A 13,393-nucleotide genomic window follows, 5' to 3' on the forward strand; every position below is an offset into this window, starting at 1 on the left:
GCCTTTGCTTATGGGGAACGCCCTGGTATAAGCAAATAACGTAGAAGTGGCAAAGTAACCCACTTCATTTACCCGAGCTTGGGCTATTTGTCCAATACTTTGACTCTTGAAAGCATAGATAACAGTTTTCTAAAGACGCAGGAAAGCTACCCAACGAAAGGAATCTAATCCAACTACGATTGGAACCTTACTTAGTAGAAACCCAATAACATAATGAAACTAAAGTCAAAACCAATTACAATGAAGGCTCAATAATGAAACGAAAGAAACGTAATGCTACAAGGGAAGCAAAGTTCAACACTGATGTTTCTATCAAGTTCCTTTACAATGATATGGAACTCAATTTATCCAAATCACGTAAGAGCCACATACATAGCAGTTATAGATATCTATGACATCTTCGATACAAGCTTTGGACAACCCCAAACAGACATCCAGCTGAAGAGTTATAACTCAAGAAAATGGTCGGCTTTAGGAAGTCGGGAAATGTCGATAAGTTCTCTAACAAATGTTTTCTCAAAGCTCTTGCTCAGTGTTTCAAAAAGCGGACCGCCCAGTGCCTGGGCAGCCACACAGGCGGTTCTGGGGCCCTGGATGCATCACCCAGGCCTAGGCGCCCAAAAAAAGCAGATATCCCTGGGCGCCCGCCTGGGCGGCCGCCTGAACCTGCCTAGGCGACCACCAAGCCCTGTGCCCCCCCCAGGAGCGGAAATGCCCCTCGTTGAGGATATTATTGGGTCATTTTTTTAATACTAAAAGTGTAAAATTGTGGGTTTTAGGTCCATTTGAAACCTAAAACCCATTAGAGCCTATTTTAGAGAGAAAAAACCCCCTAAAAAAAATTTCTACAGTGCCGCCCAGGTTCTGGGCGCCCACCTAAGCGATGGGAGGCCTGGAGCCCCCCCGACCGCCTAGGTGTCGCCTAGCGCTTTTTGAAAAACTGCTCTTGTTTTTGTGATAATCACCAGCCAAAGCTTTCCAAAGTGTTTCTCATTGTGAAAATCTTGGCAAGCCAGGTGTAGGCATCTCTAAAATTGGATCTGCTAACTTCAATTGATACAAGTGATTACTAACCATTCTCATGGACTTTTATACCCTATTCTCAAGCCCTAAAGTGTTCAATTTGTCTCGATTAAATTGGAATCATGCCAGTACATACCATCTATTTCCTCTAAAAAGCATCAAATGGCAATATATCTTAAATCAAATATAAGGGAATCACAAGTACCTCCAATTGAAGAAGGCGAGTCAGTGCACTTTGGGGGCTCAGGTGAATAGAAAGGATTAGCACGAGGAAGCTGGCAACGAAAGACTTTCACACTGGACACGTCAATAAACATATGCAGAAAATAAAACCATTATGAAGTTATGAAGCAATCATCAGCTTGTGTTAACCAAACAAAAGAACAGAAAAAACCATTTTGAAGCAACACAAAAGCTTGGATCGAAAAAATAACAAATACCTTCGAGCTATTTTTCCTGATTTGGCATTTTTTTGCTCAAGTTGGTCCTTCACGAGGCAGGTCATGGAAGGGCACATGAAAACGAACAGTGTTCTGTGGAAGGTGTATTCATACTCCGATATTGGAGCATAAACCTTTCAATCCACAAAAGCAAGGATACTTATAATTCAACATAATTTTTTATAACAAGGCAAAATCATTAACAACACATACAAAAACAACATATGAAATATATACAGAGAGCTCAACACCCAAAACTACCCACAGGAAAAAAAAAACCCTTTCTAAAAAAAGAATTTCCAACAAAAAAATCCATAAAAACAAGAAAAAAATCCAGAAAAAAAACACAAAAATTAGGTTATACATGAGTATCGACCTAAAATCATAAGAAGCTTCTTATAAAAAAAGAGTTGAAAAGGCTAAATTTTTTCCTCCAAAAAAAATGCTGAATTTAACGCATAGGAATTCATAAAAGAAAATAAAACACATACTTGAAGCAAGAATTGTAGAGGCCCTCCACATATGTCACATATGTAACTATCTCCAGTAGGTAAGTTGTCAGGCTCCAACCATGCCTAAAAACAAGATAAATAATAACAAACATTTAAACCCAATAATAAAAGAAACCTAGAAATTCTGGTTAGAAGAAGAAGAAATCATAGAAATTTGGGACTACTTATAAAAAGCTCTCAAAATTAAAAAAGAAAAACCTATGGAAATGGGACTCACAGGTTGACCGCCAGCCTTGCTAGGAAAGAACTGGCGTTGCAGAGTGCGAGGGTTTTTCCGCTTCTCAACAAACCCTAGGGTTACATTCTCCGCTTCTTCTTCCTCTTGTTCCTCTTCTTCGTCTTCCTCTTCTTCTTCTTCTGATGATGATGATGAAACTAGTTCAGCTTCTCCTTCTTGTTGGATATCAAGAGAGGAGAGATGCTCGTTTAAGTGAACCACCATGGTTGTTGGTGTTGATCAAGGCTCTACAATTGAAACTAATCTTGGAGTGAGCAATGGACTCAACGCATTCAAAGAGAATAAGGCAAAAATGTGAGGTTTAAGACCCTACTTTTTCTGAGAAAACTGTTTTCCTGAAGGGCCTTTGAGTAATTGGGAGTTTGAGAAAAAGGTAGGAGTAGAAAACTGGCAGCGGAAAGTTGAGAACCCTTGTTTGGTAACCCGTACAAGAAAACTGGGGAAATCTGTTGCTAGCGATTTCCCCTGTCTACTAACCTATGAATCTCGAAACTGCTCATTTAACTGTTAATTACGCACCCATTGATTAGAGGCTTAAACTTATGTTTTGATTGAGATTTGTTGGTTACAACTATCCATGTCATTACTTACATAATGGATGGTTAAGATTGTAAATTCGACAAAGCTTGACTAGATATGGTATGCTGCTACTACCTGATGAATTAGGCATGTTTACACCCTAAGTGAATGGGGATGTTCAATTGATTGCCAAACTAGGTACCACATGAAAACTGGGTGTGGGGTGGTTTGACATGAAATGCAGGACCATCCCAGAAGGGAAGGCATACATATATGCCAAACCAGAAGTTCTACTATTAAATATCTATGCTTTCATAGTTCGATTTAGTTATTACTATAGTCAACCTTGTTGATACCAATCTTCCAAAGAATAGGAAAAGTCATCAGATTTGTGAACTTCCATGTTCCAAATTTTCAAGCAAAATGACCTTACATGGCTCATCAATCATGAAATTCTTACCAATCCAAAAGCATAAAAGTAGAAAAATCAAAAGAGCAATATACCACTTACCAAGAATCTAAAATACAAACATTTCAATACTATCAGTAATGAACACAATGAGAGGATGCAAGAATAGTAGTCTAGACGTCCAGTGTGCAAGAACAGTATTCAAGAATGCAAGAACCCACAAAGTATACAGTAGGCAAGAATGCAAAGAATATAGTATGCAAGAACAGTATGAAAGAATCGAGAGTTCAGATTTTTTTTTTGTTCTCTTTGTTTTTTGAGATTGAGAGAAAGTTGATATGCTTTTATTTTGTTTTTCCAAAGGATGCGAGACATTAAAAAAGACAATCAACAAAGCAGTGAATGCTATGCATCTTTCAAGGGGATTATCCAACAAATTTAAGCTCCCTTGTTTAAATTGGAGCTTACAATGAAGTTTTCACCAATGTTTTGGTGAGAACTTTAGAGAATGAACATTTGACAGAATTCTGATTTTTCCCTTGACAATAATCAAAATTAGAAACTACAAAAGCTAATGACTAAACCAATAAGTTGATAATTCACAGCAAGGACCAAAACATTACATAGCAAGCCATAAATTTCATCGAATCAACCAAGAGAACAAATCCTTATGAATTTCACTCAGAATCAATTCACAGAGAGCTCACTATGTGAATATCTCAAAGGTTCAGCTAACAATTGACCAACCACAGAATAAAACCCAAGTGTGTCTTTCAAAAGATATCAACTCATTCACCCAAAATAAATTTGAGAAACCTATCATTCTTCGAGAGATACCTTACCATTCTTTCAAAATAGTCTTTATTTTCTGATATCATCAAAATATCATTGCATATGTTCTGATATTATGCAAAAAATATCATAGCTCTGAGATGAAAATTGAAAGCCATAAAGAAAATGAAGAGTAATAAAGAACAAGGAAGATCAATAAGTGTAGATTAACAACAAGCAATGAAGAGTAACAACGATCAATAACAAAGAAAGCAATGAAGATTAACAACAAAGAAGATTAAAATAAAGTACAATAAAGTTTAATAACATTGAAAAGTAGAATCAACGAGGAACATATCTGAGCTGTCTTCAAGGGCTTGATGGATAGGACAAAACCATATGAGAGCTGTTGAGGGCTTGAAGAAAGACAATAATAACAAGAGGAAGAGAGGCTGGTTGCATGGAGAGAGAGAGAAAAGGGATAAGGGTAAGAGAGAAAGAGAGAGAGTAAGGGATTGGGTGGAGAAAGCTAGGGGTTGCAGAGGAAGAGAGAGAAGAGGGGTTTGGCTAGCGAAAAGAGAGAAAGAGAAAAGGGCCCAGAGTAGAGAGATAATTGGGGCTTGGGTAGGGTAGAGAGATAGAGAAAAGGGGCTTTGCTAGAGAGAGGAATGAGGCTCGAGTAGGGTACAGAGAGAAAGAAAAGGGGCTTGGGTAGAGAGAGAGAAAGAGAAGGGCCTCGACTAGGGAACAAAGTGATAGGAAGAAGGGGCTCCATCTTCCCCCTTCCATTCCCCGTTCTCTCAGGCCCTGTTTGACAACTAGAAGTTGCTGGTTGTTATCTAACACTTGGAAGTTCCTTCCACCCGTGAAGCTGTATAATCTAGCTCCTGGTACCAATGTTTTAAAATGCAGGATGCAGCCAAAATAGGTGGGGGGCCGATGCGGCGATGCGGCTCAATGTGGCCTGGATGTGGGTGCATCGCGACGATGCAGTCAATAAATGTAAAAAAATTCTAAAAAATCTAAAAAAAATAAGTTAATGCATAGAAAAAAATATGGAGATGATATATGTTATAGTACGTATTTTAGTTTAATGATTAACTTCAAAATTATTAGCTGTTGGAGATTCTGTATCCAGTTATCCACTATCCCCTGATAGAAACTGGAAACTTGAAACTAGCTGCATAAAACGTTCAACAATCAACAACCATAAGCACAAATTTGCACCATAAGCACAAAAGCACAACCATCAACAACCATAAGCACAACCATAAACAACCATAAGCACAAAATAGTGATATTACAAACCAAAAGTCAAGCTCAAGAAGAGTTAATAGTTAATAACTTAATACAATCATCCATTTTGAGAGTCAATTTTGAAATTTGAAGCCAAATTTTGCCTCCCGATTTCTTATCACAAATTCACCCTAACAACCTCAAATTAACAATCAAAAGCATCAAATCAACATCCAAGTATCAAACAACCGCCAAATCGAAGAATTGAATGAAAAATAAATTTTTGCCAAAATTTTTTTCCATCGATTTCACGCAAAAAAAGCAACAAAAGTTGCTAGAAATCATCGTTTAGGGGGTTTAATACCCCCAAACAGTTTCCCCCATTTTTGGGTGGTCAAAAAGACCATTTTGCCCCTCCCCGAGGAGCAAAATCAAAAAAACATTTGGCGGAAGGGGATGCGGTGCGATGCGATGCGGCCTGATGTGGTGCATATGCAACCGCATAGGTCAAAAGCACATATGCGATCAGTTCTGATGCGGAGCCCACTGCATCCGCATGATGCGGCCGCATCGCCGCATATGCGGCCGTGTTTTAAAACATTGCCTGGTACTGGAAAGTATTGTGTTCGCTAACTTATCGAAAATTTTGGGGGAGCCTGGAAACCTATGTTTGGTACTAGTACCACCTAGAATTGTCGAGAATCTAATTGGACATCCACAACAAATCAAGCAAGAAGAATGGTTTAGAACCCCAAAAAATGTAATGAAATACATAAAAGTAACCCAACTATTTCATAGTGATTTCATTATACCATTATTTACATTTCCTAAATAATTCTATCCAAAAAACATCTTCTATCCAAGCTCCTTATATATGAAATACATTTCTTAGTAGTTAAGGTTATACACATCAAGTTGGATTTGCTTAGGCTTTGGACAGAAGGAACTGGAGTCCATATATGAGAGTATCTTGTAAAGTATGAGGAAGATTTGCTTCATTTGTTAATATCGATATTAATTTCCTGCATCATATATTCCAAATTAAGAGGAACACGTAGATTGAATATCCTGAATACCATGCTAAACCATTCTACAAAACATGCTAGCAGCCCAACATATTGGACATTAATTCCAATATAAGTTTTCAAACCCAAATAAGCAACTCAACTCAACCAGTTATAGAAAGTGCAGCACAACAACTTTAGCAAGCAGACCATCAATTTTCCATTATAAATTCATCACACATCATTTATCATCCCATCCAAGCATTTGCATATTAAAAATCAGCACATTATTTAACAGTCATCTTTCATAACAGAATAAAGCTCATACTTTGCACACAGGTTGCTTAAAAATACAAGAATTAGTGAAACACAATCATATGCCCAAATAAAGGAAAAGAAGTTATGGCTCATTTTGTAGGCATCCAAAGCAAAATATTACTAAGGATCACGGATGCACTAGTAGACAACATGCACTAAGAGTAGATGGCTGAAACATGCCTAGTTTTTGCTGAACGTTTATCTAAATTCAGCATGGATTTCACTTTATGAAAGCACCAGCAGCTTAACATCCAAATTTTGGTCATCTAAAAGCCATTACTTTCGATATACAAGATAGGAATTTGACAATTAGACCAAGGTTTTTGAGGTCACAAATAACTGAAATTCTGACCCAAAAAATTCAAGAAATTTGAAGTGGTGTCTTAAGCCAGTATGGTGCATAAGCAGTAGAGATGGACACCACTAAAGCATGTAAAGTTCTATATCTATAAAAAATCAAGAACAAATATAGCTCCACATGCAGAAAGACATCTTTTTGAAAACCATGTGTCCCAATCTTCGACTTAGACCTTGAAGCTCCACATTGAAAAGCTGGAGGCCTTGCTAAATAACTTCCACCTTTTCCCTAGAAGTTCAACTAAAACAAGCTGGGAAATTAAAACAATTTCTAAGTAAATCGTAAAAACCATCTTCCATAGTTCTAAAGATGTAAAATTTATCCTTCTCTCACCATTGTGTTCAACTAAATTCGTGACATAAATCAAACTAAAAAAATATCTGAAAACCCAAACATAAAAATTATCAACAAGGAATAAAATTCGCTAGATTAAATTAAGCACAGCCACCAGTATATATAACTTCCATCTTTTCCCTAGAAGTTCAACTAAATTTGTGACATAAATCAAACTAAAAAAATATCAGAAAACCCAAACATAAAAATTATCAACAAGGAATAAAATTCGCTAGATTAAATTAAGCGCAGCCATCAGTATATATAACTTCCATCGTTTCCCTAGAAGTTCAACTAAAACAAGCTGGGAAATTAAAACAAGTTCCAAGTAAATCGGAAAAAACCATCTTCTATAGCTCTAAAGATGTAAAATTTATCCTTCTCTCACCATTGTGTTCAACTAAATTTGTGACATAAATCAAACTAAAAAAGTATCAGAAAACCCAAGCATAAAAATTATCAAAAAGGAATAAAATTTGCTAGATTAAATTAAGCACAGCCATCAGTATATATAACAAGAAAGAAAGAAAAAATATGTATGAGAAATTTACAAAAAACGAAGACCATAAACAATCAAAGAGAAACCACTAAGCCAAGCTTACAGAAACCCAACACACCATTAAACGGGCCCCCAGTTCGCTGGTTTGTGCAATTTTTAATGGATTTTTCTGGGCAAATAATTGGGTATCTTGTACTCCAGCTTTTTGCACTTTACAAGTAATACGCATAACAAAATGGTAGTGAGACGGTTCATTGAATATTCACACAAGGATATAACCAAGTAAATCAGAAGAATAGAGTGAATATTGATAACAATTGCCAACAATAAACAGATTGCAGTAAACAAACAGAAACAGTGTGAATTTCGAAAGTAAAAGCCAAATATTAACAGATTGCAATATGTAACTACCACCACCCTAAAAAAAAAAAAAGAAGAAGGAGATTTTGCTATTAACCTAGATTTGCATATAAAATTGGTGAATAGACAAGAACAATAATGTTAGTACATGGCACAATGCGACTTCCTCCACAAAATCATAGAATACAGAGGATGAGAAACTTAATTACATATCACATATAGGAATAAAAACTAGACCTCAAAGATATAAAAAAAAAAAAACAATTGATATATAAAACGATATTTTTACACATCGCAACATAATCATGGAACTCTAATCCATAGACTTCAATGGACAAGAGAGAGAGAGAGAGAGAGAGAGAGAGAGAGAGCAAGAGAGAGTGAGAGAGAGCAAGAGAGAGTGAGAGAGAGAGAGAGATTGACCAATTTGCTGAGACAAAGAAGCAAACTAGACAAAAGAGTAAGAAAAATGACAACAAAACTTTGCAAAAACATTGAAATACCTCATGAAGCTTAGATTCATACCTGATGTACTCCAAAACTCTCAAATCACTGCATATTTTCCTGTAAGATCAAAGATGATGAAGAAGGGGAGGAGAGGCGAACCTTGGGTTTATCTTTTTGGGGGCTTAGGGTGAAGTTGGAGAGGCAAGAGACGAAAAACAAAATAAACAGGGGAGGATGCGCAGGCAAGGGTTGGAATTTGGGATATATGACAAAAGTTCCAATTGTGCCCTCAAGATTTCAGGTATGGAAGATAGAGATGAAGATCGCAGGAAATTCAAAAGAAAAATAGATAGTGAGGAATTTAAAAATATACTCATGTCGAAAGGACAACCAACCTAGAGTGAATTCAATTTAAATATTTATTGATAAATTTATCTACAGTTTCCCTGGGATTCTCCCTTCTGCTGACTTTCCTAGAATCTAGGAGAAAGTGAAAATTAGTAGCTTGAAAGCTGGGAACCCTGTTTGATAAAATGTGGTGTTGTTATTTTCGCCTGGTTGGTAATGTTGATGCTGGGAAAGCACGAAACAGCCTATTTTAACTGTTCATTATGTATTTCCATGATTTGATGTGTGTAATGCAAAATTTTTAATAAAGTTTTCTTGCTAGTACCTATCTAATGCATTTTCTGCAATTTTTATGTTATGAGAAATCAATGAGCAAGAAACATGAAAAGGACTATAGAGACTAAAAGCACTAAATTGCCTATGAATACTACTACATTTAGGGCTTTATATGGACTATCCTCCATGGCAAAACTCTCACCTTGGACCAACTTCAACACAGAGGGGTCTCTCTCCCACCCTAGGCTTACCGAAGGAGAAAAACATTCCACATCTGTTCATACAATGTGAGACATCCCTAACCTTATGGTCCTCCCTCCTCAAGCTCGTTAGCCTCCAATGGGTAACCCCCCCAACCCTCTCAAAATCTCTTTGAAGCTTTCTCCCCCCACCCCCCAGCCCCCGCCCCCCCCCCCCCCCCCCCCCCCCCCTCTCTCTCTCTCTCTCTCTCTCTCTCTCTCTCTCTCTCTCTCTCTCTCTCTCTCTCTCTCTCTCTCTCTCTCTCTCTCTCACCAAAACAAGGAAAAAACTTTGGCAGTTGTCTACAGCAGCCCTATTGTGGAGTGTGTGGTTAGAGAGAAATTTGAGAATTTTTAGAGGTATCCAAAGGATAGCAATCTTCGAAAATATTTCTATCCTTCTCTCCCTTTGGGCCAAAACAATCCCGATCCTAGCAAACATCCCTATCTCACACTTCTTGACAAATTGGGAATGCATTCTCAATCTTTCCCCCCACAATAACAGACCCAACCCAACCTGGACCCCTCCACCACCTGGCTTGCTAAAACTCAAAATAGATGGCTCCTCACTTGGAAACCCACGCCCTTCTGGCATAGGAGTCCAGCTCACAGATTCTAATACCACTCTATAGATCTTCTCAACTTATATTGGAATCCAAGATTCCACCTTCGCCAAGGCCATGTCCCTTCTGGAAGGCCTCACGTACATTGTTTCTTTGGGAAACCCAGCTCACAGAATAATATTAGAGTCAGATTCCAAGAACACTATCCTCTGGGGAAACACATCAATAGGTCCCTCCTTGGAGACTACACTTCATATTTGAACACATTCTTTCTCTACAGCTCGATGCCAGCACTCACCTTCAAATTGGTCTTCCGTGAGGCCAATGCAGCATATGATAGATTAGCTAAAGAAGGCGCTCACCTAGGCCAAGGTACAGAGACCAACCCCTAACTTATCTCCATCCTCTCCTCTTCTTTCTGACCTCCCCCTCTCTATAGTATACTCTTCCCCTCTCTCTCTCTTCAAACCCCCAGACAAGCCCCAGAAATATCTAGTCGCCCCTCCTCCTCTTCTAATTCTTCATCTCGCTTCTCACATTCACCCCTCCTCCTCTTCTCTTACTCTCTCTTCCTCCTCTTCCCCTCTCTCCACCCCTTGCTTCTTATCTTCTCTTCTAATCTGTATCCCTCTGACAATTCTGCATTTTCCCTTCTGCCTCTATTACTAGGAACCCTCTTCACTCTCCTCTTCTCTCTTCTAGAATGCCTGCTACGAAAACTAAAAAGCTTATTCTCTTAGTTTTTCGTAACTTCTCTATTTCTCCCTTGGCGTTTGGTCTCCGCCCCTCTTTTCATCTAAAATACTTCGTACTCTCATAAACTCCTTGCCCCCAAACATCTTTCCTCAGCCATCCCTCAGCATCCCAACTTTCACCTTATTTTCTTTCGGGATATTCCCAACATTTTCATCTTTATCGATTTTCTTTTTAAAAAAATATAAAAAAGAACACCTTCATCTCTCTCAACTCTTTCTTCGCCCATAGATGCCATATAGGCACAATGAATACTTTGTCAAACACCAACTTTACCATCTTCCCTTCGTCTATTACTACTAGACCTTTGGTCAGCCACACCGTGGAAGAAAACAGACATCACACATACACCTGATGAGTAAGAAATTAAAATGACAGCCTATCGGGGTTACTGAAACCAGGGACCAGCAGCCCTCCCCACAAGCATCACGCCCATCTTAGCAGAGGCCCAGCCAGTCCCGACAGCAAACTCCACCAGATCTCCTTGAAGACTTCCTCAGCAGCATTTTCTTTTTGCATTTTTGTTACTATCTCCCCCAACCATTGTATTACTTTTGTTTATACCAAGAATACTCAGTGGTCGCTCCTTTTTTGGACTTACTCTCTCTCCCCCTGAGCATCAGTGCTCTCTCTATTCTACCACTTTGTATTCTGAGCAACCTATATGTGGGATGCCGATAGATAGCTTTCTCTTCATGTAAACATCTTTTATTAATACAAAGATAACACTCTCAAAAAAAATTTATTACAAAGAAAGAAAAATAACTATATGAATCGAGAGGGTTAAAATCAGAGAAGTAACACAAATAATTTTGCTACAAGATCAACATCAATAAATTGTATAGCTAAATATACTAATCTCAAAACCCTGAATGCTTGGTATACAAGCATAACCCAACATTGTGTGCACCGCATAATATGCATTAATAAAGAGCAAATTTCAAAGCAGAACGAGATAAATCAACATAAAGCAACATCTAAAGGCGAAACTAAACTAAAACAAACCAATGTAAGTAAAACAATTCAAACTTACAACTTCCAAACTGAATTATATTACAAACATCCCAATTCAATCTAGAATGATCTTGTCACATACATGATGAAGTAAACACAGTCTACAATTTCAAGGCTTTCTATAACCCAAACAATAGCTTAACGAAATTAAACCCCAGACCCTGGCAAAAGTAACCAGAAAAGCCCAAGAATATCTCATGCTGCAAAGGATATTCCTCCATAAATTTCAACCCAATGACTACAAAAACCAAATAACACAAAACCCCATAAATTATATGATCAAATAACATGAGAATAGAACACAATTTTATAGATACCAAATCCTACTGCATAATACAAACTCCTAAATAAGCTTTCATCAATAAACAAAAAGAACAAAAGAATACTTAGATTATTAACTCATAAAACCAAATGAAAATTAGTTCAATGACACACCACAAAAACAACATCAACAACGATAGCAACAATGATCAATTAATCAAACACCTCAAGCCCAAAAAATTTAACATAGTAGACACAAAATCAAATTAATCAAACTCTGGAGCCCCAAATAGTTTCTCAATAAATAGAAAACCCACATCAAAATTTATATGACAAACTAGAAAAAATAAAACGTAAATAAATAATAAATAAACTCTGTGAATATGGGGGCTTTCTTCTTTGTGCATAAGTAGGAAAAAAAATAAAAACAAAAATCAAATAAAAAAGCTCTCTGTAGACTTGGGGTTAACCTTGTTTGAGCTTAATCAGAAAAAAAGGAACCTAAATCAGACATACAATCTCATTTAAATCTGGGATTATCTTTTTTTGAGTTCTAAAAATTAAAATTAAAATTAAAAAGGACTCACAATAGATTTCTCTGAGCTCTTAGCTTGCAGCGATGAGGGGAATAGACCTGGGGCGAGGAGGACAGGAGTTGCTGGAGGGTTGAGCTTCGTTGGGGCGAGTAGTAATGGATGGATGGTGGAGTTGCTAGGGTTTTGAGTGAGAAAGGGTTAGAGGGATGGATAGTTGAGTTGCTGGGGATTTCGCTTTTCTGAGGGGCGGTGAGTTTTTTTTCTTCTCAGCGAACCAGCGTTGATGACCTTTCGCATTTGTAGCCCCCATGAGTTCTTGCGGGTTAAACTTTCCGTAAAAGTTGCAGAGTTGGGGTACATTGCACAGCTTTCAAACGAGGGAAAGTTACCCTACTGATTTACCAAAAAAAAAAAAAAACCAAAAGCAAAAAACGATTGATGAAGTTTCTATAAATCCAAGGCTAAAACGAATGATGAAGTTTCTAAAAATCCAAGCCATTATAAAAACAAAATAAAGCCTCATCTCAAATCTTCGTCGAAAAGCATTTTCCATCATGAAAATTATCCATAGTGGCTCTAAAATCGATTCTCAACCGAAAACGATGTTAAAACTAAGAAGATTGAGATCTATGATCGCTTGATTTTAAAGCGAAAAAGACAATTTAGATAATTTGTTATAATATACACTATTTTTAAAATTAAAAATTTTTATTTTTTTTTTACAACCATAATGTTCAAACCCAAATAATCGATGTAAAGGTTTTTTAATACTTTAATTATAATTTTCTATGAGTTATGGGATGAAGCTTTACTTATTTTGACGAGATGGGTGCCTTGTCATTGCACATTCCAAAAAAACAAAAAAAATTAAGGAAAGTTATAATGCAGGAGAATGTCCCCTTAACAACATTGGAAATGGACAGTCACCTTTTCAAG

The 13,393-nt window shown here is 37.3% G+C and overlaps 1 protein-coding gene across 3 annotated transcripts in view; it reads right to left on the bottom strand.

Moving 5' to 3' along the window:
• LOC18429161 (zinc finger (MYND type) family protein / programmed cell death 2 C-terminal domain-containing protein) overlaps positions 1–12,767 on the bottom strand; it is a 53,365-nt gene extending 40,598 nt beyond the window's left edge. For 2 of the 3 annotated variants that reach the window (XM_011623197.3, XM_088861156.1), the window contains exons 1-5: positions 12,509–12,767; positions 2,193–2,452; positions 1,955–2,038; positions 1,464–1,597; positions 1,229–1,320 (exon numbers count right to left, since the gene is read on the bottom strand). In XM_011623197.3, the coding sequence (XP_011621499.2) occupies positions 1,229–1,320; positions 1,464–1,597; positions 1,955–2,038; positions 2,193–2,417 (535 nt within the window). In that variant the 5' untranslated portion in view covers positions 2,418–2,452; positions 12,509–12,767. The remainder of the gene's footprint in view (positions 1–1,228; positions 1,321–1,463; positions 1,598–1,954; positions 2,039–2,192; positions 2,453–12,508) is intronic. The other variant, XM_006838453.4, reaches the window with a different exon arrangement.
• Between the last annotated feature and the right edge of the window lie 626 nt (positions 12,768–13,393).

The sequence above is a fragment of the Amborella trichopoda genome, chromosome 3 (assembly GCF_054954075.1).
Source record: "Amborella trichopoda isolate Santa Cruz 75 chromosome 3, AtrichopodaSantaCruz75HAP2 v2.0, whole genome shotgun sequence".
Classification (NCBI taxonomy): domain Eukaryota; kingdom Viridiplantae; phylum Streptophyta; class Magnoliopsida; order Amborellales; family Amborellaceae; genus Amborella; species Amborella trichopoda.